Source organism: Globicephala melas, chromosome 16, assembly GCF_963455315.2.
Source record: "Globicephala melas chromosome 16, mGloMel1.2, whole genome shotgun sequence".
NCBI lineage: Eukaryota > Metazoa > Chordata > Mammalia > Artiodactyla > Delphinidae > Globicephala > Globicephala melas.
The window spans coordinates 62,787,572-62,809,619 of NC_083329.1; the positions used below are offsets into that span (position 1 = coordinate 62,787,572).

Genomic DNA, 22,048 nt, shown 5'->3' on the forward strand with positions numbered 1-22,048 from the left:
CAACTTCATATGGTTCTTGATTCTCCTTTCCCCTTCATGCCTTCCACGTAATCCTCTGGCATGTCCTGTGATTCTACTCCCAAAGCACATAATGAACTTATCCACTTCTCTCCATCCCTACTTGATGACCCTGGTCCAAACCATTCGGATTAATCCTAATAGAGCTTGTCTCCATGCTTCCCCTTTGGTGCCTCTCCCTTCTCGCTACAATCTACAAAGCCCTGTCCATCTGGACTCCCTACTCCTGCCCCACCCCATTCTACTCCCACCTCATCTGCTCCAGCCACACTGGCCTTTCCCATCTTCTAAAATGCAAAACTCCTTCCTAAGCTGGAGCCAGCCTGAGGGCCTAGCATTCTCTGGAACACTCTACCTAAGAATCTTTACTTTGCTGCCCCTTTCTGGCCGTTTAGTTCTCGGCTCACTGTCACTTTCCACCTTTTCAGCGGCCTTTCAGATCACTGTCGCACCACTTCCCATGAAACCTCGGATTCTGGTTCCTTTCTTAATAGCATTCATGACTTGAAATCCTCTTATCTATTGATCTGCTCCATGAGAATAGGATCTTGCTGATCTTGCTCATTATTGTATCCTCTAAGCCTAGAAAACCGAGAACAGTGCCCGATCCACAGAAGACATTTAATAAATATTAAATATTGAGTGAATTACACACTGCTGTTATACTCAAAGACCTTCTTTTCCTGGCAAACTGATCTCAAAGGAAAAGCAAGGTATTTACCACACATACATACATGTTACCGAATCTTAGACTTGGCTTTGGAAGGCTTAGGACTAGGTCAACATACAAAGCTATTCTCTGTATCAAATTTTACAACTGATCTTGATTTTTGCACTGGATAGCGACTTCATTTCAATTCTGACTTCATTTCAATTCTGCAACCACTTAAAATGACATATACTAACTGTTATTTGCATATCTTTTCAACAGTGCTTAAAGCTTAATAGATATACTAGGATCCTCTGAGAAACTGCAGTCAATAAAATTTTTCTGGAACATAGTAGTATTTCAAAAAGTGTATTCAATGAATGTTTTAATGTTATACAATGTTACCAAAGAAATATTCTTCTCTGGCTTCAAATAAGCTAATACCCTTTGAAGTATCGAAAATAAACCAACTCTTACAAGAAGACAAAAGAATAAATGGAAGCTTTTATTAGTGAAGCAAGTCAATTTATTATATTTCCAACATGGCCTTCTTCCTCTATAATGAAACAAACTACAATATTTTACAACATAACTTAGTTTTTTTAATATTCCAGAAGGGAAAGATTTCTTTGGGAATTTAGGAAAGCAAATATTTTGGGAAGAATAACTACAAGAAGTTATTTTTTCAACTTTAATACAGTAACAGCTTGCCCACCAGGTATATTACCCAGCATTTTTCCTTTATAATGAATCCATCAAGTATTAGCCAACAAAGAACCTACTTTTAGAAAATGAGGCAGAAAAGGTTTATATTTAAATAGGAAACGAGCAATCTAAATACCAATCACATGTCACTTTAACAAGGCAATTTATTTACATAGTTAGGTATAAATTATTGTTGATTAAGGTCCTAGCAAAAACTCAATTGGTCTATTTCAAGTTCAAACAGCACTCATCTGGCTATGAAGGTAGACATCATAATGGAATTGGGCCTGTTTGAATAAGGGGGAAAAAATCCATTAGTGCACATTTTCTGTCATTAAAAACAAGGATTATTAAGTCAGGGACATCTTGGTTCTGAACCTCTCCATTTTTGTTGGAAGAAGACTGACCATCTCTTTGCTAAGTTCTAGTTCAACTTCTATTTCCTGGGCAGCTTCAGGGTGCTTCTCACAGTAATCAACAATAAATTTGTAATGTTCCAGTGATGTTGCCAAATTTTCTAGCTCTTTCTTGGGATCTGCAGTGATGATTTTGCCATAGAGACGGGCAACTCGAAACTTAGCTAACATGGCAGGGCGAAGAACATCTTCCCCTATATGCTCAGGAAATACTTTATTTGGGTCTCTCAGGGAGTCTAAGAAGAGCTGGTAGTACTTCAATGCTGACTTATTAAGACTATTTATTTTTTTCACGATGTGTGAATCAGGATCCCTCAGCTTGTCAGCTATGGCAATCTTCAAATCCATCATATCATAATAAGCATGTGCAACTTCAAACTGAATCTGTCTGTTGACCAACAAATAATACTGTGGATTCAGGTCCACAATTAGGGGCTCTAGCATAGCTATTCTGCGTTTATGCATCTTGCACCTTCTCTCCATGTCAGTTTCAAAGAATGCAAGCACCTTAAACAGAGCACTGTGGTCCTGGACAACTTCAATATGGTCAGTGACATAACCATCAATCTGAAAGAACTCTTTTGCCTCAAAAACATAGTGTTGACCCATTAAGAAAAGCTCTCTGGCTTCTTCAAAATCTGAAGGTCTCAAATAGCTCACTTTCTCTTCCACTGCAGAGATGGCATCACACAGTTCGCCGGTTCCAAACTGCACAGCTTTTTTCCTAACACTTTCTTCCTCATCTAGTTCTTTCTTCCTTAAAGCTCTAAGTTCAGATTGTTTATCAAGATCAAGCTCCCCTATGTTGTCCTGAAAGAAAAAAATAAATTATGGTTGAGGACAGACACTGGTCTCCTGCTGTCAATACTACAGCAAACTTAAGAGTAAAGATAAGAAAACCCTCTTCCCAGCCTGGTTTAGGGAGGTGATATAATCACATGTTTTTAGACTTCTTTCTAATTATATTCCACTTATATTAAAAATGAAAGAAACTAGGAAAAAGTAAAACTGCTTATTTCCTCTTTGGGGCACTAACTCATTTATAGTTACTCTTTTTAAGGTAAGATAAATGCATATGAAAACTGTAAGAGCTGTGAAACATTATATACATCTAATACATTATTAGTAGTATTTTAACATTAGAGTAAGATTGAAATCTACATCCTAAAAATATTGTATAGCAATGCAATTAAAATTAACAACATGTTTATGCTAAGTTATTTACTGAAATATATTACAGAGAAATGCTCTAAGTCTCAAAGATACTAAAATAAAGAGAGTTAAATCTACTCATAGTTAAAGTTATCTCCCCCACCTCCTGGGACCAAAAAAAAAAAACTAAGATGGTTAAAAAAAAAAAAGGCTAAGCTCATTCTCTTCTTCCTAGACAAGAAAATTAAACATCAGACCCCTCAGTGGACAGCCCCAAGGCCTTCTCTTCATTTGAAGTTGTCTCTCTAGATCTGCATTGTTCAAAACAGTAGCCATTTGCTGCGTGTGGATGGCTATTGAGCATCTGAAATGTCCAAACTGAGATGTCATCGGTGTAAAATGATACATACCCAATTTCCAAGACTTAGTACAAAATTTAAAATAGCTCAACTCTTTAGTATTGATGACAAATAGAAATGATTATTTCTTTTTATATTCTAGGCTAAGAAATATAAATTTCACCTGCTTTTTTCCTTTTCTAGTGTAACCACTAGAAAACGTGGAATACCAGCCACATATGTAATTTTATTTCTGTTGGACAGCACTGCTCTACACAGGTGACTCCATCCATACCCACGGTTGCAACTGCCATCCATGGGAGGAGGACTCACAAATCTACAGGTACGACCTGGACCTCTTCTCAAGCTCCAGACCCATAACTACAGCTCCCCACACAACATCTTCTCTCAGAAGACTCAGACACCTGATCCTCAACATGTCCACAATGGAACTCTTACTCTTCAGCAAACACATTCCTATTCTAGTAGTAGTTTAGTGAAGGACACTCCATCGATCTGGACAGCCAGCAGTCGAGGAATCACCCTTGAGATGTTCCTCTCCTCTCCCCTTTACCCCACACTTCCAATCCATCACCAGGTCCTTTACATTTTGCCCCCTAAATACCTCCTGAATGCATTCTTTTCCACCATCTTTTGCCACCACCCTAGACCAAGCTCCTTTCACATCTCACCTCCACTGTTCCAATGGTCTTCTAATTTCCCCCATCCACTCTTGCTTTCCCTCAATTCATTCTCCATTCTGCTACATAAGTGATGAGTCCAAAAACTCTCCAAGGCTTCCATTCATTGAAGGCCCTGCTTGTTCTATCCCATCCTTTTTTTAAAATTAATTAATTTTTGGCTGCGTTGGGTCTTCATTGCGGTGACTTCTCTTGTTGCCGAGCATGGGCTCTAGAGCGCAGGCTCAGTTCTTGTGGCGCACAGGATTAGTTGCTCCGCGGCATGTGGGATCTTCCCGGACCAGGGCTTGCACCCGTGTTCCCTGCATTGGCAGGTGGATTCTTAACCACTGTGCCAGCAGGGAGGTCCCTGTTCTATCCCTTTCTAACTCTATCGTTTATCACATGTGCTCTCACTCTGCTCTAGCCTCACAGGCCTTTGTTCCATCCCTTCTAACACCATGCTCCCTATGCCATAGAATTATTTTTTTTTTTGATGGTGGGGGTAGGAGTTTATTAATTAATTTATTTTTGCTGTGTTGCGTCTTCGTTTCTGTGTGAGGGCTTTCTCTAGTTGTGGCAAGCGGGGGCCACTCTTCATCACGGTGCGTGGGCCTCTCACTATCGCAACCTCTCTTGTTGCGGAGCACAGGCTCCAGATGCGCAGGCTCAGTAGTTGTGGCTCTCGGGCCTAGTTGCTCCGCGGCATGTGGGATCCTCCCAGACCAGGGCTCGAACCCGTGTCCCCCTGCATTAGCAGGCAGATTCTCAACCACTGCGCCACCAGGGAAGCCCCCACCATAGAATTTTTAAACGTGCAGCTTCAGCTCCTTGGAATGCTATGCTTTCTCATTCCCAGAGCTTCGTTCAGATGTTACTTCCTGCTACTATGACTTCTCTTATCATGTATCTCTCCTTTGTGGAACTTACTAAAATTGCACTTTCATACGAAGTAAAAAAAAAAAAACACCGTCTAATTTTGTTCATCATAGTACAATGACTACCATAGAGCTGGCAGAAATACTTAAATTTGTATGTTATTAAACTTGAATTAAAGAAGGCTTTTCAGGTAAACAGATCATCAAAGGATAAAGTTAAAGTAACAAAGCCAGATTAAGAAAATCTGAGTAATTTAGTAGCATGGCAACTATTTGAGTTTAAAGTAACCAGGTGATAAACTCGAGTGTCCAGTCTGGAAAACATCAACTAAAGGAAGGGTAAGAGTTAAATGACACAGGGTGTTTTGCTTGACATAATTACTTCAAATGCAGGCCATAAGTCTCTAAATCTTGTTTACTTAATGTGCTTCCTGGCTGCTTGTTTGTTTACATGCTTTCTAGGCTGCTTTCTGAGAAGAAAGCTGACAGATTTTCCTGGCAACTTCTCTAGACATAAAGCTCCCTAGTTTTACTCCCCACTTCCTTTCTTTTCCAAACATGCCTCATCTTTACCCTCTACCTCTGAAGTGCTCTCATCTTTGAAAGACCCATGCTTCCAGGAGTTTGTGGCTTGTTTGCTTTTATTTTGTTTTAGTAGTTTCACAAGGTTCTATATTGACTAAAACTGATTATACTTTAATGCATGTAAATAGAAAAGCAACATAACTCCTTCAGGAAAGTCTCCAATGTATCTACACTTAGTATGGTGCATCCAAATGATTTATTTTCCTCTGTAGTGGTTAGGAACTAGAATCCATTAGGTATGGATCAGTAATAACAACACCAATGATGATAGTTAACTTACTGAGGACTTGGTTATGTCTCAGGCACTTTTCTGAGCCCTTTATACACATTTAACTCTCACAGCAACACTATTAAGTACTATTATTACCCCCATCTTACTTGTGAGGAAATTGAGGCAAAGAGAAGTTAACTGCCATGAATCCACAGCTACAAACTAGCAGGGCTGTTTGCAGATACGTTTATACTTATATTTTTATTAAATATATATTTACTCCATAAAGTATGTAAAGATTAGTAAGACTTCCTGCCATCAAGTTGCTTATAGTCTAAAAAGAGGAAAAGGAATAAGATAAGAATATGAATAGGGATAACAGGGATAATACAAAGTCAAGTGACTTAGGTAGGGTTCTATGGAATTTAAAGGAGGGAGAAGATATCTGTAGGGGATGAAGAATTATACATTCAGTAATTTTTGAGAGGGGCTTCCCTGGTGGTTAAGAATCCACCTGCCAACGCAGGGGACACGGGTTTGATCCCTGGTCCAGGAAGATCCCACATGCCGCGGAGCAACTAAGCCCGTGTGCCACAACTACTGAGCCTGTGCTCTAGAGCCCATGAGCCACAACTACTGAAGCCCGCACACCTAGAGCCCGTGCTCCACAACAAGAGAAGCCACAGCAGTGAGAAGCCCGTGCTCCCCACAACTAGAGAAAGCCCTTGTGCAGCAACAAAGACAACGCAGCCAAAAATAAATTTAAAATAATTTTTGAGAACCTGTTGTGTCTGGAGATTAGTATATGATACAAATACGATGAAGACTCCCTCTCATGGAGCTTATGCTCTATCCAAAGGGAAGTCTTGAAGGAAGAGGTGTTATGTGAGATGGCCTCGATTGATGAGTAAGATTTGAAAAGGCTGAGATGGGGGAGAACAAGAAACAAATACATATGAGCATTCTGCATGCCTTGAATAATACACATGCAGTGAGCCCAATGAGCATACTCCCCATTTTAAGCTTTTACTTAACATCCTGCTATTTAAGAAAGAAAAGACCACTTTTGACTGTATTACCTGCATGGAAAGTTGGGCATTCTGCATGAGAGTCAAACAGTATTTGATCCAGCATCTTGCTATTTCCCCTTTTCTTTGGTGATAAAGCTCTGGCACATCTCCTTCAGCTTCAGTAGCTAAAATGATACATGATTTGTGTAAGTTAAGGGTCACAATTGGAATTTTCATTGTGTACTGCATTCTTTTTTGTATTACTTACCCCCCCCATTATAAAAGTAACAAGTCCTCACTGAAGCAGTGGGGGAAAAAAAATTCCTACCACGCAGAGGTACTCACTATTATTTGCATATTTCTTTCTAGTGTTTTCTTATGTATTACCTATAGGTAAAAACTAAGGTCACCATGTATATTAAATTTTGAATACAGGCATACCTCAGAGATATTGCAGGACTGATTCCAGACCACTGTGATAAAGTGAGTTACACGAATTTTCTGTTTTCCATAGCATATAAAAGTTATGTTTGCACTATACTGTAGTCTATTAAGTGTGCAATAGCATCACGTCTTAAAAATGTACACATCTTAATTAAAAAATACTTTATTGCTAAAAAATGCTAACCATCATCTGAGGCTTCAGAGAGTCATAAACTTTTTTGCTGGTGGACAGTCCCGCCTCAGTGCTGGTGGCTGCTGACCGATCAGGGTGGTGGTTGCTGAAGGATGGGGGGGCCGTGGCAATCTCTTAAAACAAGACAGCGGTGACGTGTGCTGTGCTGATGGACTCCTCCTTTCATGAACAATTTCTCTGTAGCGTGCAATGCTGTTTGACAGCATTTCACCCAACGCAGAACTTCTTTCAAAATTGGAGTCCATCCTCTCAAACCCTGCCACTATTTCATCAACTAAGTTTATGTACTATTCTAACTCCTTTGTTGTCATTTCAAGAATCTTCACAGCATCTTCACCAGGAGTAGATTCCATCTCAGGAAACCATTCTCTTTGCTCATCCTCATCTGTCAAAATTTTATGAGATTGCAGCATTTCAGTCACATCTTCAGGCTCGACTTTTAGTTCTCACACTATTTCTACCGCATCTGCAGTTACTTCCTCCACTGAAGTCTTAAACCCCTCAAAATCATCCCTGAGGGCTGGAGTCAGCTTCTTCCAAACTCCTGTTAATGTTGATATTTTGACCTCTTCCCATGAATCATGAATGTTCTTAATAGCATCTAGAATAGTGAATCCTTTGCAGAAGATTTTCAATTGACTTTGCCCAGATCCATCAGAGGAATCACATCTATGGCAGTGATAGCCTTATGATTTTTTTCTTCAAACAGTAAGACTTGAAAGTCGAAATTACTCCTTGATCCATGTGCTGCAGAATGGATGTTGTATTAGCAAACGTGAAAACAACATTAATTGCACTGTTATCTCCATCAGAGCTCTTGGATGACCCAGGTACATTGTCAATGAGCAGTAATCTTTTGAAAGGAATTTTTTTTTTTGAACAGTAGGTCTTAACAGTGGGCTTAAAATATTCAGTAAACCATGTTGTAAACAGATGTGTTGTCATCCAGGTTTTGTTTTTCCATTTACAAAGCACAGGTAGCATAACTAGCATAAAGCATAATTAGCACAATTCTTTCGGGCCCTAGGATTTTCAAAGTAGTAAATGAGCATTAGCTTCAAGTTAAAAGTCACCAGCTGCACTAGCCCCTAACAAAAGAGTCAGCCTGTCCTTTGAAGCTTTGAAGCCAGGCACTGACTTCTCTCTAGCTATGAAAGTTCTGGATGGCATTTCCTTCCAGTAGAAGGCTGTTTCATCCACACTGAATATCAGTTTAGTGTAGCCACCTTCGTTAATGATCTTAGCTAGATCTTCTGGATAATTTGCTGCTTCACCTTGCACTTTTACGTTATGCAGACAGCTTCTTAAATCTCATGAACCAACCTCTGCTAGCTTCAAACTTCTCTTCGGCAGCTTTCTCGCCTCTCTCAGCCTCCACAGAAATGAAGAAAGGGCCTTTCTCTGGATTAGGTTTTGGTTTAAGGGAATGTTGTGACTTGTTTAATCTTCTATCCAGACCACTAAAACTTTCTCCACATCAGCAATAAGGCTGTTTTGCTTTCTTATCATTCATGTGTTGACTGGAGTAGCACTTTCAATTTCCTTCAAGAACTTTTCCTTTGCATTCATAACTTGGCTAACCTGCGCAAGAGGGAGTATCTTTTCGTCTATTTTGACAGGCCTTCTTCACTAAGCTTAATCATTCCTAGCTTTTGATTTAAAGTGAGATTTGCAACTCTACAGATCACTGTAGGGTTATTAACTGACCTAATTTCAATAGTGTTGTGTTCTCAGGAAACAGGGAGGCCAGAGGAGAGGGAGGAAGACATGGGGGAACAGCCAGTCAGTGGAGTAGTCAGAACACACATTTACCAATTAAGTTCACCATCTTATATGGACACAGTTAGTGGCACCCCAAAACAATTTCTTAGACCTTAGAACAGGTATATGTGGGTGATTAATACCATTATTAATCAAATTAGATTAATAAAAGGATTGCTCATACAGGTTTTTAGAATACTTTAGGATAAGAATTCCATAATTCATGTCTACTTGGATTCTTTTTTTTCTTTTCCATTATGGTTTATTACAGGATGTTGAATACAGTTACAATAGGACCTTGCTGTTTATCCATTCTATATATAATAGATTGCATCTGCTAGTCCCAAACTCCCAATCCAACCCTCCCCAACACCATCCCCCCGGCAACCCCGAATCTATACACGGGTTCTTAAGAGGTAGCTTGTTGAAAGCAGTTTCCTCTAATGTTGAAGCACTTGCTTTTACCACCTCGCCTATGCTATGGTCTCTGTAAATGAAGAAATAGTGTTGAACAAGGTGAAGGTTAGCACAGCTCCTAATTAATCTGTCAAATTCCAATTTAGTAGAATCCAAATTGAAATGGATTTTTCATAAATTAAAAGCGGTCCTGAGTGGAAAGCATCCCCCAAAACAATGTTTGGAATGATGGGGGTGATTTAATGAAGGGTCAAATATTTCATTTTGTAATGAGTCCCACGTCCAGTTTTACCAAAATACTGTTACATCTGTGGAAGGAATTTATTTTTGCAAAGAACAATTTTTTAATTTTTCATGGTTTAAATTATTTTGGTTTTCACTAGTATTTAAAAATCCTTTGTAACATGAAGTAACATTTTCAGTCGTCATGTTAGATTTAATGCAGTATTGCCATTAATCTGTGTACTTTGCTCTGCCTTTATAATCTTCCTTTTTCCCTCAACATGGGTGTGACACAAATGCCAAGTACAGCAGGCACCGCCCAGCTCTACAGGGAAAGAATCAAGTCGCTCACCTCCCAAGCAACATGGAAGCAACATAGAAGCACAACACTGATGTAAGTCACCAATCAGTTGGATTGTCTCCTTCAGGTGAACATTCAGTTCCATAGAAAAAGTGGTTTTTAATCCCAACAGTAAAACTTTGTACCTGGATTCTCTTATAAGGAAACAATGTATAGCTGATTCTCATTGTTCCTGGTAGTTATGTTCTATAAAGCTGCTGTGAACAGTGAATTTGGGAATGCTAAAACATCACTCCTAGGGAAAATACAGGGTTACGTTCTGATGAGCTTCTGGTCACAATATTTTCATCAACTGATCAATATATAACCTTATTTTAATGTGTTTCTGTTTAAAGACACCTTATTTAATATATAATTGACTCATTAACATTGACATTAACATTGAACTCATGGCCAATCTTGTGCCTAAATGAAGCTTAACTAGCACAGTATTTTCTCCAGAGGGCACATCCCAGCCTTCATGTGCTTAGGAACATTAGATACCACTTCAGCACTACACTTGGGGGCCATTTTAAACAATGAAATCGCCAACAAAATGCAAAAAAAAAATGTGAAAAATGTGGCACTGAGTAACTTAGACCACAAAAAGGATACGTGTTTATAGTATGAGAGCTGAAACAAGAAGGTGGATCATTACCTTGTTTAACCTCAGCTGGTAATGTGCACCTCAGGTGCCTCAAATCCTCTGCTGTCTGCAAATGACCACACAAGTGCCTCGAGTACTGATTTTGGGGGTTATGAGTAAATTGTGCCAAGTAGGCAAATTCAAAAATATGGAATATACAGGGCTTCCCTGGTGGCACAGTGGTTGAGAGTCTGCCTGCCCATGCAAGGGACACGGGTTCGTGCCCCAGTCCGGGAGGATCCCACATGCTGCGGAGTGGCTAGGCCCCTGAGCCATGGCCGCTGAGCCTGCGCGTCCGGAGCCTGTGCTCCGCAGCGGGAGAGCCCACAACAGTGAGAGGCCTGCGTACTGCAAAAAAATAAATAAATAAATATGGAATCTACAAATAATGAGGATTGACTATTTTGGAACCTGCACTTACATATGAAGTCCTTGATCTTTCCTTTTCAGAAATAGCTTATGGATCTGGGTAACTGACTTAAGGTTTGGAAGCAAAAGTTACTGGATGGTATACCTTACTAAAATGTGCTCAGAGGTCCTGGTGGACATATTACTGATCTTATTTATTTTTTTGAATGTTTGTTTATTTTATATTGGAGTATAGTTAATTAACAAGGTTGTGTTAGTTTCAGGTGCACAGCAGAGTGATTCAGTTATACATAGGATATACTTGTATCCTTTTTCAAATTCTTTTCCCATTTAGGTTATTAGATTTTTTTTTTAAATCCATCCTATGACAAAGGCTTTACTAACAACTTTCCATACAGTTAGTCAAAAAATAAAAAAAAAAAAAAGCACAGCAGACAGCATCTCACACACTAGAAACCAACATGACAAGAGCCCCTTCTCAACACTGTAAAAAAACAAAACAAAACCAAAAAACCCAAAACTGAGAACTTAGTTTTGGTGGGGGACAGAACTTTGGTCCCCTACCAAATGAACTGAAATATCCCAGTAGAGAATCAAACCAAAGTGGTAAGATGGGGATAGGGGGTGGGTGTCAGATTTTTAAATAACTGCTTTTGTGACAAACGAGCTGGAAAAGACAGGTTTGGGCTAGGCTGCGTCCCTTACTATAACTATCAGGTTATTACAGACTATTGAGCAGAGTTCCCTGTGCTACCGAGTAGGTCCTCTTTAATTTTTAAAAAAATATTTATTTGGCTGCATTGGGTCTTAGTTGTGGCACATGGGATCTTCGTTGTAGCCTGCAGGATCTCTTGTTGAGGTGCACAGGGCTGCTTTCTAGTTGTGGCGGGCGGGCTCTAGAGCAAACAGGCTTAGTTGCCCCATGGCATGCCCCATGGCATGTTGGATCTTAGTTCCCGAACAAGGGATCGAACCTGCACCCCCTGCATTAGAAGGCAGCTTAACCACTGGAGCACTAGGGAAGTCCCTGTAGGTAATCTCTTTTAAATATAGCAGTGTGTACATGTCCATACCAAACTCCCAATCTATCCCTCCCCAGCACCCCTCCCCCGGTAACCATAACTTTGATCTCTCTTAGTCTGTTTGTTTTGTAAAAAAGTTCATTTGTATCATCTTTTTTAGATTCTGCATATAAGTGATATGATATTTGTCTTTCTCCATCTGACTGACTTCACTTAGCATGATAATCTCCAGGTCAATCCATGTTGCTGCAAATGGCATTATTTCATTCTTTTTAATGGCTGGGTAATATTCCATTGTATATATGTACCACATCTTCTTTATCCATTCATCTGTTGATGAACATTTAGGGTGCTTCCATGTCTTTGCTATTGTAAACAGCACTGCAGTGAACACTGGGGTGCATGTATCCTTTTGAACCACGATTTTTATTTGTAGACTTTTTGATGATGGCCATTCTGACTGGTGTGAGGTGATACCTCATTGTAGTTTTGATTTGCATTTCTAATACTTAGCAATGCTGAGCATCTTTTCATGTGCCTGTTGGCTATCTGTATGTCTTCTTTGGAGAAATGTCTGTTTAGGTCTTCTGGGTTGTTTTTTTCTGTTGTTGAGCCACATGAGCTGTTTGTAAATTTTGGAGATTAATCCCTTGTCTGTGGTGTCATTTGCAAACGTTTTCTCTCATTCTGTGGGTTGTCTTTTTGTTTATGGTTTCATTTGCTGTGCAAAGCTTTTGAGTTTAATTAGGTCCCATTTGTTTATTCTTGTTTTTTTATTTCCATTACCCAAGGATTTGGATTGAAAAAGATCTTGCAGTGATTTATGTCAAAAGTGTTCTGCCTGTATTTTCCTCTAAGAGTTTTATAGTATCCAATCTTATTTAGGTCTTTAATCCATTTTCAGTTTTAAATTTTTTTTATTGGAATACAGTTGCTTTACAATGTTGTTAGTTTCTTGCTGTACAGCAAAGGGAATCAGTCATATGTATAATATATATCCATTCTTAGATTTCCTTCCCATTTAGGTCACCACAGAGCACTGAGTAGAGTTCCCTGTGCTATACAGTGGGTTCTCATTAGTTAGCTACTTGAAGCATTTTAAAAGTCTTAGTATTGGACAGATGAATGGATAAAGAAGAGGTGCATATATACAATGGAATATTACCCAGCCATTAAAAAGAATGAAATAATGCTATTTGCAGCAACATGGATGGACCTGGAGATTATCATACTAAGTGAAGGAAGTCAGATGGAGAAAGACAAATATCATATAATACAGCTTAAAAAATGATACAGGGCTTCCCTAGTGGCACAGTGGTTAAGAGTCCGCCTGCCGATGCAGGGAACACGGGTTCGTGCCCTGGTCTGGGAAGATCCCACATGCTGCGGAGCGGCTGGGCCCGTGAGCCATGGCTGCTGGGCCTGCGCGTCCGGAGCCTGTGCTCTGCAACAGGAGAGGCCACAACAGTGAGAGCAGACTCACAGAGAAGGAACTTATGGTTATGGGGGGGCGGGGAGGGTGACAGATTGGGAGTGACATGTACACACTGATATTTAAAACAGGCTAACTACAAGGACAGGGAACTCTGCTCAATACTCTGTAACAACCTAAATGGGAAAAGGAATTTGAATAAAGGATACATGTATATGTATAACTGAATCACTTTGCTGTACGCCTGAAACTAACATAACATTGTTAATCAACTATATTCCAATATAAAATAAAATTTTAAGGGACATCCTGGCAGTCCAGTGGTTAAGACTCCGTACTTCCAACGCAAGAGGCATGGGTTTGATCCCTGATTGGGGAACGAAGATCCCACTTGCTGTGCAGTGTGGCCAAAAAAATTAAAAAAAAACAAAGTTCCAAAAAGCAAAATTTGAATTTGCCATGTGCTGCCCATTATTTACATAGCATTTACACTGTATTTGGTATTATAAGTATACTCTAGAGATGATTTAATGCATACAAGAGGATGTGCATTGGTTATATGCAAATACTATGACATTTTATATAAGGGACTGTAGCATCCATAGATTTTTGGTATCCATGGTGGCCCTGGAACCAATCTCCCATGGATACCAAGGGATGACTGTACCAGAAGTAGAACTGCTAAATCATACATAGCTCTATTTTTAATTTCTTGAGGAACCTCCAAACAGTTTTTCATAGTGGCTACATCAATTTACAATCCTACCACAGTGCACATGGGTCCCCTTTTCTCCACATCTTGACCAACACTTGTTATTTCTTGTCTTTTTGATAATAGTCAATCTAATAGGCGTGAGGTGATAGCTCATTGTGGTTTTGATGTGCTCAAATATACATGTTAACTGTGATTTATAAAACCAAATGAAACACTATAAACTAGATACTTGGACATATCACATATTGTACTCCAACCAAAAATGTATAACGTGAATATTAGTGTAAAGAAACAGCAAACACCAATTGGAAAAATCTATGAAATAACTGGCCTATATATTTTCAAAAATATCTGTGATGAAAGGCTGAGGAACTGTTCCAGATTAAAGATGACTAAAGAGATGTGACAACTACTGTGGAGAATAGTATGGAGGTTCCTTAAAAAACTAAATACAGAAACTACCATATGATCCTGCAATCCCACTCCTGGGCATATATCCAGAGAAAACCATAATTCGAAATGATGCATGCACCTCAGTGTTCATTGCAGCACTACTTACAGTAGCCAGGACATGGAAGCAACCTAAACGTCCATCAACAGAAAAACGGATAAAAAAGATGTGGTACATGTATACAACGGAGTATTACTCAGACATAAAAGAACAAAATAATGCCATCTGCAGCAACATGGGTGGACCTAGAGATCGTTGTACTGAGCAAAGTAAGTCAAAGAGAAATATCATGATGTTGCTTAGACGTGGAATGTGGAATCTAAGAAAATGGTACAAATGAACTTACTTACAAAACAGAAATAGCATTACAGATGTAGAAAATTTACAAATTTACAGTTACTGGGGGGTAAGGAGGGGGTGGGATGAATTAGGAGATTAGGATTGACATAGACACACTACTACATATAAAACAGATTAACTAATAAGGAGCTACTGTATAGCACAGGGAACTCTTCTCAATACTCTAATGCCCTATATGGGGAAAAAATCTAAGAGAGTGGATATATGTATAACTGACTTACTTTGCTCTACAGCAGAAACTAACATAACATTGTATATCAACTATATTCCAATAAAAATTTTAAAGAGAGATGTGACAACTAAATACAACCTTGAACTGGATACTCTGGTACTAGAGAAATTGCTATAAAGGACATTACAGGGACAGCTACTAAATATGAATTATAGATGAAAGAATTGTATAACAATTATATTTCCTGTTCTATAATATAAGAAAATACTCTTATTTTTAGGAAAAACACAAGTATTAGGGGGTAAAGGAACCTACTGTATGCAATCTTCTCTCAAATGGTTCAGAAAGAAAAAATGTGACTACAAATGAGGCAAATACTAAAAACTGGTAAATTTAGAAGGGCGTATGGTAGTTCTTTGTTCTGTTCTTGAATTTTCTAAAGTTTAACATGATTTTAAAATAAAAATTTTAAAAAGCTATGTAATTAAACACGCACACCTAAACTTACTGTCTTCTGTGGTTCGGATCTTTCCAGTTTGACCAAAAATGACATTAGCAGCTGATAAACAGTGCCTGGCCTCCATAAAGCATTGCTGTTGAGGAAATAAACAAGAATAAAGTCTTAACAAAATCAGGTAGAAACCACTACTAAGGAGACCCTGTATAGTAACTAAACAAGAAGGTATATAAGATATATTTTAGTATTATCTGGTTGAAAAAACTACCTTAAAGATTAAAATAACAATACCCCCAAACTCTTAATCCAAACTGGCTGAAAAACAACTGCTGATTGACTACTGAAGGAGAGCTAACTTTTAATCAGCATACAAGAATGGCTATCATCCTAGACTCAAAGTACCTCACAGTCCTTTTAGGTGCAGGCTAAGTAGCCAAAGTTCCACACATGATCAATTTTTAGACCATTTACATTCTGTCAGAGGACTTGAAGATTTAATCTTTCTTAGGTTTAGAGATCCCTTTTACATCCTACCATTCAAAGGCAAACAGGATAAATTTTGATAGAGATTCCTGTCTTCTAAAATCTTTGGAATTTACAATACGAGGCTTCCCACCAAGTTCTGAAGTCAGCAGATTTCCACAGATGAACTCTATGGAACTGCTTTACCAACACAGTTAAAGACTTCATAATCCAAACTGGGGCACGGTAAACTTCTCAAACACTTTGAGAACATCTCCTTGTTACTTTAGCGCTTTACATTTGTCATGTAAGTCACAGGACTACTCAGCAGAATTACCAAGTCCAACTCTTAGTTGGAAGCCACCCTCATTAAGTATGTCTACTTCATATTAGTAACACTGATTTTTGCTAAGAGGATTTTTAATGGTTGACTACGACTTTAAAATCTCAGCATTAAACGTATCTCCCCATTATTGCAAATTCAGAAGCCATCTTGAGAACAGCTGGGCACCATGTGTAGTATTAGCCCAGCAGTATTTATAGATCAAAATGTTGGTGTTAAACCTCAAACCAAAAGAAAGTTACAGCTTACATAAAGAAGTTTTAATTGTTGCTCTATAATCCCTTACTCATCATTATCACTTCAGCTTTGTCCAGATTGGCTATCTGAAAGCAACCACTGTTAGAAAACAGTGAGTGCCCTGTGCCCTCTAGGTGGCTGGTAAATGTGGGACTTCACCTGCAAGGCAGGGACTCACTAAGTAGCAAAACCTCATGGAACCAGATGAAGATGATAGTGATATAAATGACAATTGCATGTTTTAAAAACATGGATCAAATCTCTTTTTGCAGTATAACTTAGCTAGTTATAACACAACTTATAAAACATTTTGGTAAAAAAATAAAAGCACAGAGTGGGGAGGTACTCATGAAATTTACTGCATGCTCAGCATAAGCAGTGCTTAACAACTTAAAATTTTTAATTACACTTTAATATCTAGATATCTTAGTACTGTTAGAATCCATGGAGTTTTAAATGTTAATTAAAATTACAGTGAATATGTAATTTTAAAGTTGCTAAACAAAACAAAGGGCCTCTGGAAGCTATTTTTTAAAAAAAACCATAAAAAGGTGCCACAAGCAGAAGCACCAGGTAACACTTTGATGATGATCACAATGAAATGGATTCATGAGATTTAGATTTAACTGAATGCTCTGATATAGATGCAGTAGCGTTACTTACACGCTTGATCTTAGACCAAAGTCCTAGAAGCGATGCTGCAGTCACCACAGCCCTTTCTCTCCTGCTAATAGCTTTTCTGAATGAAATTCCATGGGACAATACTTTAAACATAGGGCGCATTTATAGAACCAGCACTAGCAAAAAAACTTAGAAAGGATAAAGGCCCAGTAAGGATACAGCAGCAGGTAAACAGAGATCTAAGAAGAAACTCTGATAAGCAAAGAATTACTAAAAGTTCAGAGAGGCTTGTGAATTAGAAATACAAATAAAAGTAATTTCTATCACTGAGATACCTAATTGAGAATTAATAGAAAATCTGGCTGGGAAAGGTGGCTTTAAAGTGTTTTAGCATTAAAAATTCTCTTAAGGACTAAAAAATTTAAAAGGTCAATTAAGACTATACCAACATGATTCTGAATTCTGAAAGCAACTAAGAAGCTCAAATTTGTCCCTGTGTAATACTCCAGAAAAAGTATAACGACCTGGAACTCAGAAATTAAGCAGAGATATTCCCAACATAGAAAAAGTACTATGAAGGAGTTAATTCTAAAGAATAACTGAAATGCATCACATGCTTTTATCAAAGCCCACATTTAACAGTCAACTTCCTCAGACAAATTCTCATAGTCACTGCATAAAGATAGTTAAGCCTACAAGATAAAATCTGCAATTTAAAATAACATCTCACTAAAATAGAGATAGCCTGTCTGTATCAAAAAAGAACTGGTCTTAGGCAACGTAGGACATGATAAAATTATGATAAAATTATTTTAAGATTCAAAAGGATTACTGCAACAAAAAGCTACAGACTTTAGTACACTGGCAAACTGGGCTGCATTTTTCTATCCAGTTTACATCATAAAATACAAGCTACCTGTTTTTAAAAGATGACATTTTCAAGGTACTTTTGGTTCTATTTTTATACACACTATTGGTAACTCTGTTAGATAACTACTTTGAGAAGCTTACCTTATTGATGTAAAATTGTGACAAGGTAGCAGCATTAATAGCCCACTCCATAGGATGGTAGGCATTGTGCTCAAGCTGGCGTTTTAGGGTACTATGGCAATAATGGGCAGCCTTCTCAAACATTTCCATGTGCTGGTAGACTTGAGCCAGGTAATATAGGTTATGAGTATAAACCTTCTCAAATCTATGAAGGAAAAAACACTTGTGTAACGATTTACAATTTATAAGGAACTTTCAAATATACTGATACTCCCACCAACCCCTTCAGTTGGGTATGACTTGTATCTATTTGACAGATAAGGAAACTGAGCCCCAGATTTGAACAGGGTAACTTATCTAGGAAGTGGCAAATGAAGGTTTTAATCCATGCCAGAATCCACATTCTATAACCTTTGAGTGCCTTGAAAAAGAAAGCACTGTGCTTTTTTTGAGCAATCATCTCAAATACACTATGTGGAAATACCTGTGAGGGCTGATTTCTAGACCTACTCACCTTTTTGATCTTTCTTGTTCAGCAAGTTTCTCTTCTTCAGGAAGAAAATGCTCCGTAGGATCAAGAGGAGGACTCCCAATCTGTAATTAAAGCAAAACAAAACTCTAAAATTTTACTGTAAACATCAAGCGCCCTCCTCTGGAGGAAAAGGAGAAATAAAATTTTAAAAAATTTTTAATTTTTACTTCAGTTTTTACTAGTTCACTTTCATATTATCCAAGAAGTAATTTTCTTAACCATAAAATCAGAGTCAAACAAATAAAAGGAGACTTCCCTACAAGCTCACACCTGACAAAATTTTAACTGCTGTTGCAGGTGAACTTCAAATACACACACACACAAAAGTCTACCATTTTGCTTTTAGAGATGTATAATTCTTTAAGTATTTTAAGTCTTAATTTTGTCTGGTAAAGAAAAGCTCTTTTGAAAACCTACATAAGCATGACAAAAACCAAAAATGTATACATCCTGAGAGCAATACTGTTCTAAACTGACCACTTTAGTACACTGGCAAACTGGGCTGCATTTCTCTATCCAGTTTATGTCATAAAATACAAGCTACCTGTTCTTAAAAGATGACACTTTCAGGATGACATCTGAAAAATCAAAGTTTTTTTTTTTTTTTTTTTTTTTTTTTTGCTGTACGCGGGCCTCTCACTGTTGTGGCCTCTCCCGTTGCGGAGCACAGGCTCCGGACGCACAGGCTCAGCGGCCATGGCTCACGGGCCTAGCTGCTCCGCGGCATGTGGCATCTTCCCAGACCGGGGCACAAACCCGTGTCCCCTGCATCGGCAGGCGGACTCTCAACCACTCAGCCACCAGGGAAGCCCAATCAAAGTTTTTAATATTCTAATATTCTCAAGGGCACAAAAGATGATATACAGATTATACCCTTTCAATACAGGGACGATTCCATTGTTTATTGCCTTAGGCAAGTCACCCCATCTCTTGTGCTTATGTTTCCTCATCTATAAAATAAGGATGGGACTTCCCTGGTGGCGCAGTGGTTAAGAATCTGCCTGCCGGGACTTCCCCGGTGGTCCAGCAGTAAAGAATCCGCCTTCCAATGCAGGGGACGCGGGTTCGATCCCTGATCGCATAACTAAGATCTCACGTGCTGCGGGGCAACTAAGCCTGTGTGCGGCGACTAGAGAGAAGCCTGCGTGCCACTACTAAAACCCTACGCAGCCAAAAAAAAAAAAAAGAATCTGCCTGTCTGCCAATGCAGGGGACTCGGGTTCGATCCCTGGCCCGGGAAGATCCCACATGCCGCGGAGCAACTAAGCCCGTGAGCCACAACTACAGAGTCTGTGCTCTAGAGCCCGCGAGCCACAACTACCTGAAACCCACGCGCCTAGAGCCCATGCTCCACAACAAGAGAAGCTACCACAATGAGAAGCCCACACACCCGAACTAAGAGTAGCCCCTGCTCGCCGCAAGTTGTGTATATCACATATAATCCCATCTGAGGTCTTCCAAAAAAGCAGAACTACTTAACCACTGCCTCAACCACTGCCTCATTCTACTTCTGTGAGGATAGGATCCTCAACTTTAAACTGAATTCACTAAACTCCAAATAGCAGCCATGGTTTCCATTTAAAAAAAAAAAAAATGTGACCTTACATTCTGGACGCAAACACTAAAAGCATCACAACTTGGGGGACTTCCCTGGTGGTCCAGTGAGTAAGACTCAGAGCTCCCAAGGCAGGGGACCCGGATTTGATCTCTGGTCGGTGAACTAGATCCCACGTGCATGGTGCAACTAAGAGTCCACATGCTGCAACTAAGAAGTCCGCATGCTGCAGTGAAGATCCCACCTGCCGCAACTAAGGCCCAGCGCAGACAAAAAAAAAAAGGACACCACAACTTGGGTCCCTAGAATTCACAAAAAGTAAAAATGACTAAGCCAGGAAGCAAGGCACAAGGCAAACACAATAGATAAACTGTTCTTCAAAGATCTCCTTAAGAAGTTTGAGGGCTGTTTTGTATGCTTAGCCCTATCTTGATGAGGGAAATTAATCAATGTATTTTTTATGTACATACTTCACTGTTATGACCATCACACTTCATCCTGTAACACTAACAGTCAAAATAGTCTCCTCTCTTAACTAAAATATAGGTATAATTAAGTACAAAGAGTTTTGCTATGTGTTTTATGTTTCCATAATAATACCAGGTTTATTTGGCTGCATTGGGTCTTTATTGCTGCACGCAGGCTTTTTCTAGTTGTGGCGAGCGGGCGCTACTCTTCGTTGCAGTGTGCAAGCTTCTCATTGCGGTGCACGGGCTCTAGGCGCACAGGCTAGAGTAGTTGTGGCACGCGGGCTCAGCACTCGTGGCTCGCGGGCTCTAGAGCACAGGCTCAGTGGTTGTGGCACACACACAGGCTTCGTTGCTCCGCAGCACGTGGGATCTTCCCGGGCCAGGGATCAAACCCGTGTCCCCTGCATTGGCAGGCAGATTCTTAAGCACTGCACCACCAGGGAAGTCCCTTTATACCAGTTTTTTTTTTTTTTTTTTTTTAGATGGGGTAATAATTTTTTATCAGTACACCAAAAATTGATATTCTAAAGGTAAAGGAAGATGTATCTACATGAAATAATATCATGAATATTAATTATATTAAAACTTATATATGGCAAAGAAGATACATACCAGTGCCTCCCCTACCACACATGCAAAAGCACAGTCAATACAGACACGAATGCAAATTGAGACATTTGATATAATATGACAAAAAAGGGTTAATGCCTTTACTTTTTTTTTTTGGCGATAGGTATACCTGGTTTTAATTCTCACTTCTACCGCTTGGTAGCTGGATAGCCTTAGGCAAGTTTCATACCTCCCTGAAATTCACTTAATTCAGTCTGTAAAATGGCATAATAACTTATTATAGCATCCTTTTAGGAATTTTAAATCAGTTCTTGAAATAAAAGTACACAATATATAGACAAGTATGGATTCCTCAATAGGCGTTTGACCTTTCATTTCTCCAGTATCCCACCCGCATCAAATAAAGAAAAATACTTTTTAAAATTTACGAATATTTCATTGTTGTAAAGTTAAAGCCATAAAAATAATCAAATGGCCTACTATCATACCGTTAGAAGAAAAAAAAAAAAAAAAGGTGTTCATGAGAGTTCCATATTAGAATACAAGTTTTCCTTAGGCACCTGTTTATGTATGCTATTCTGCTCTTTACAATAAATAATTAAATTTAAAAGACTTAATTCCTCAC

The 22,048-nt window shown here is 38.9% G+C and overlaps 1 protein-coding gene across 2 annotated transcripts in view; it reads right to left on the reverse strand.

Moving 5' to 3' along the window:
- Positions 1-1,157: 1,157 nt before the first annotated feature.
- The window catches only part of KIFBP (kinesin family binding protein), a 45,301-nt gene continuing 24,410 nt past the window's right edge, over positions 1,158-22,048 (reverse strand). Inside the window, exons 3-7 of one of the 2 annotated variants that reach the window (XM_030862425.2) lie at positions 18,811-18,890; positions 18,318-18,501; positions 15,683-15,779; positions 6,712-6,827; positions 1,158-2,598 (exon numbers count right to left, since the gene is read on the reverse strand). In XM_030862425.2, coding sequence (XP_030718285.1) covers positions 1,723-2,598; positions 6,712-6,827; positions 15,683-15,779; positions 18,318-18,501; positions 18,811-18,890 — 1,353 coding nt within the window. In that variant the 3' untranslated portion in view covers positions 1,158-1,722. The remainder of the gene's footprint in view (positions 2,599-6,711; positions 6,828-15,682; positions 15,780-18,317; positions 18,502-18,810; positions 18,891-22,048) is intronic. The other variant, XM_030862426.3, reaches the window with a different exon arrangement.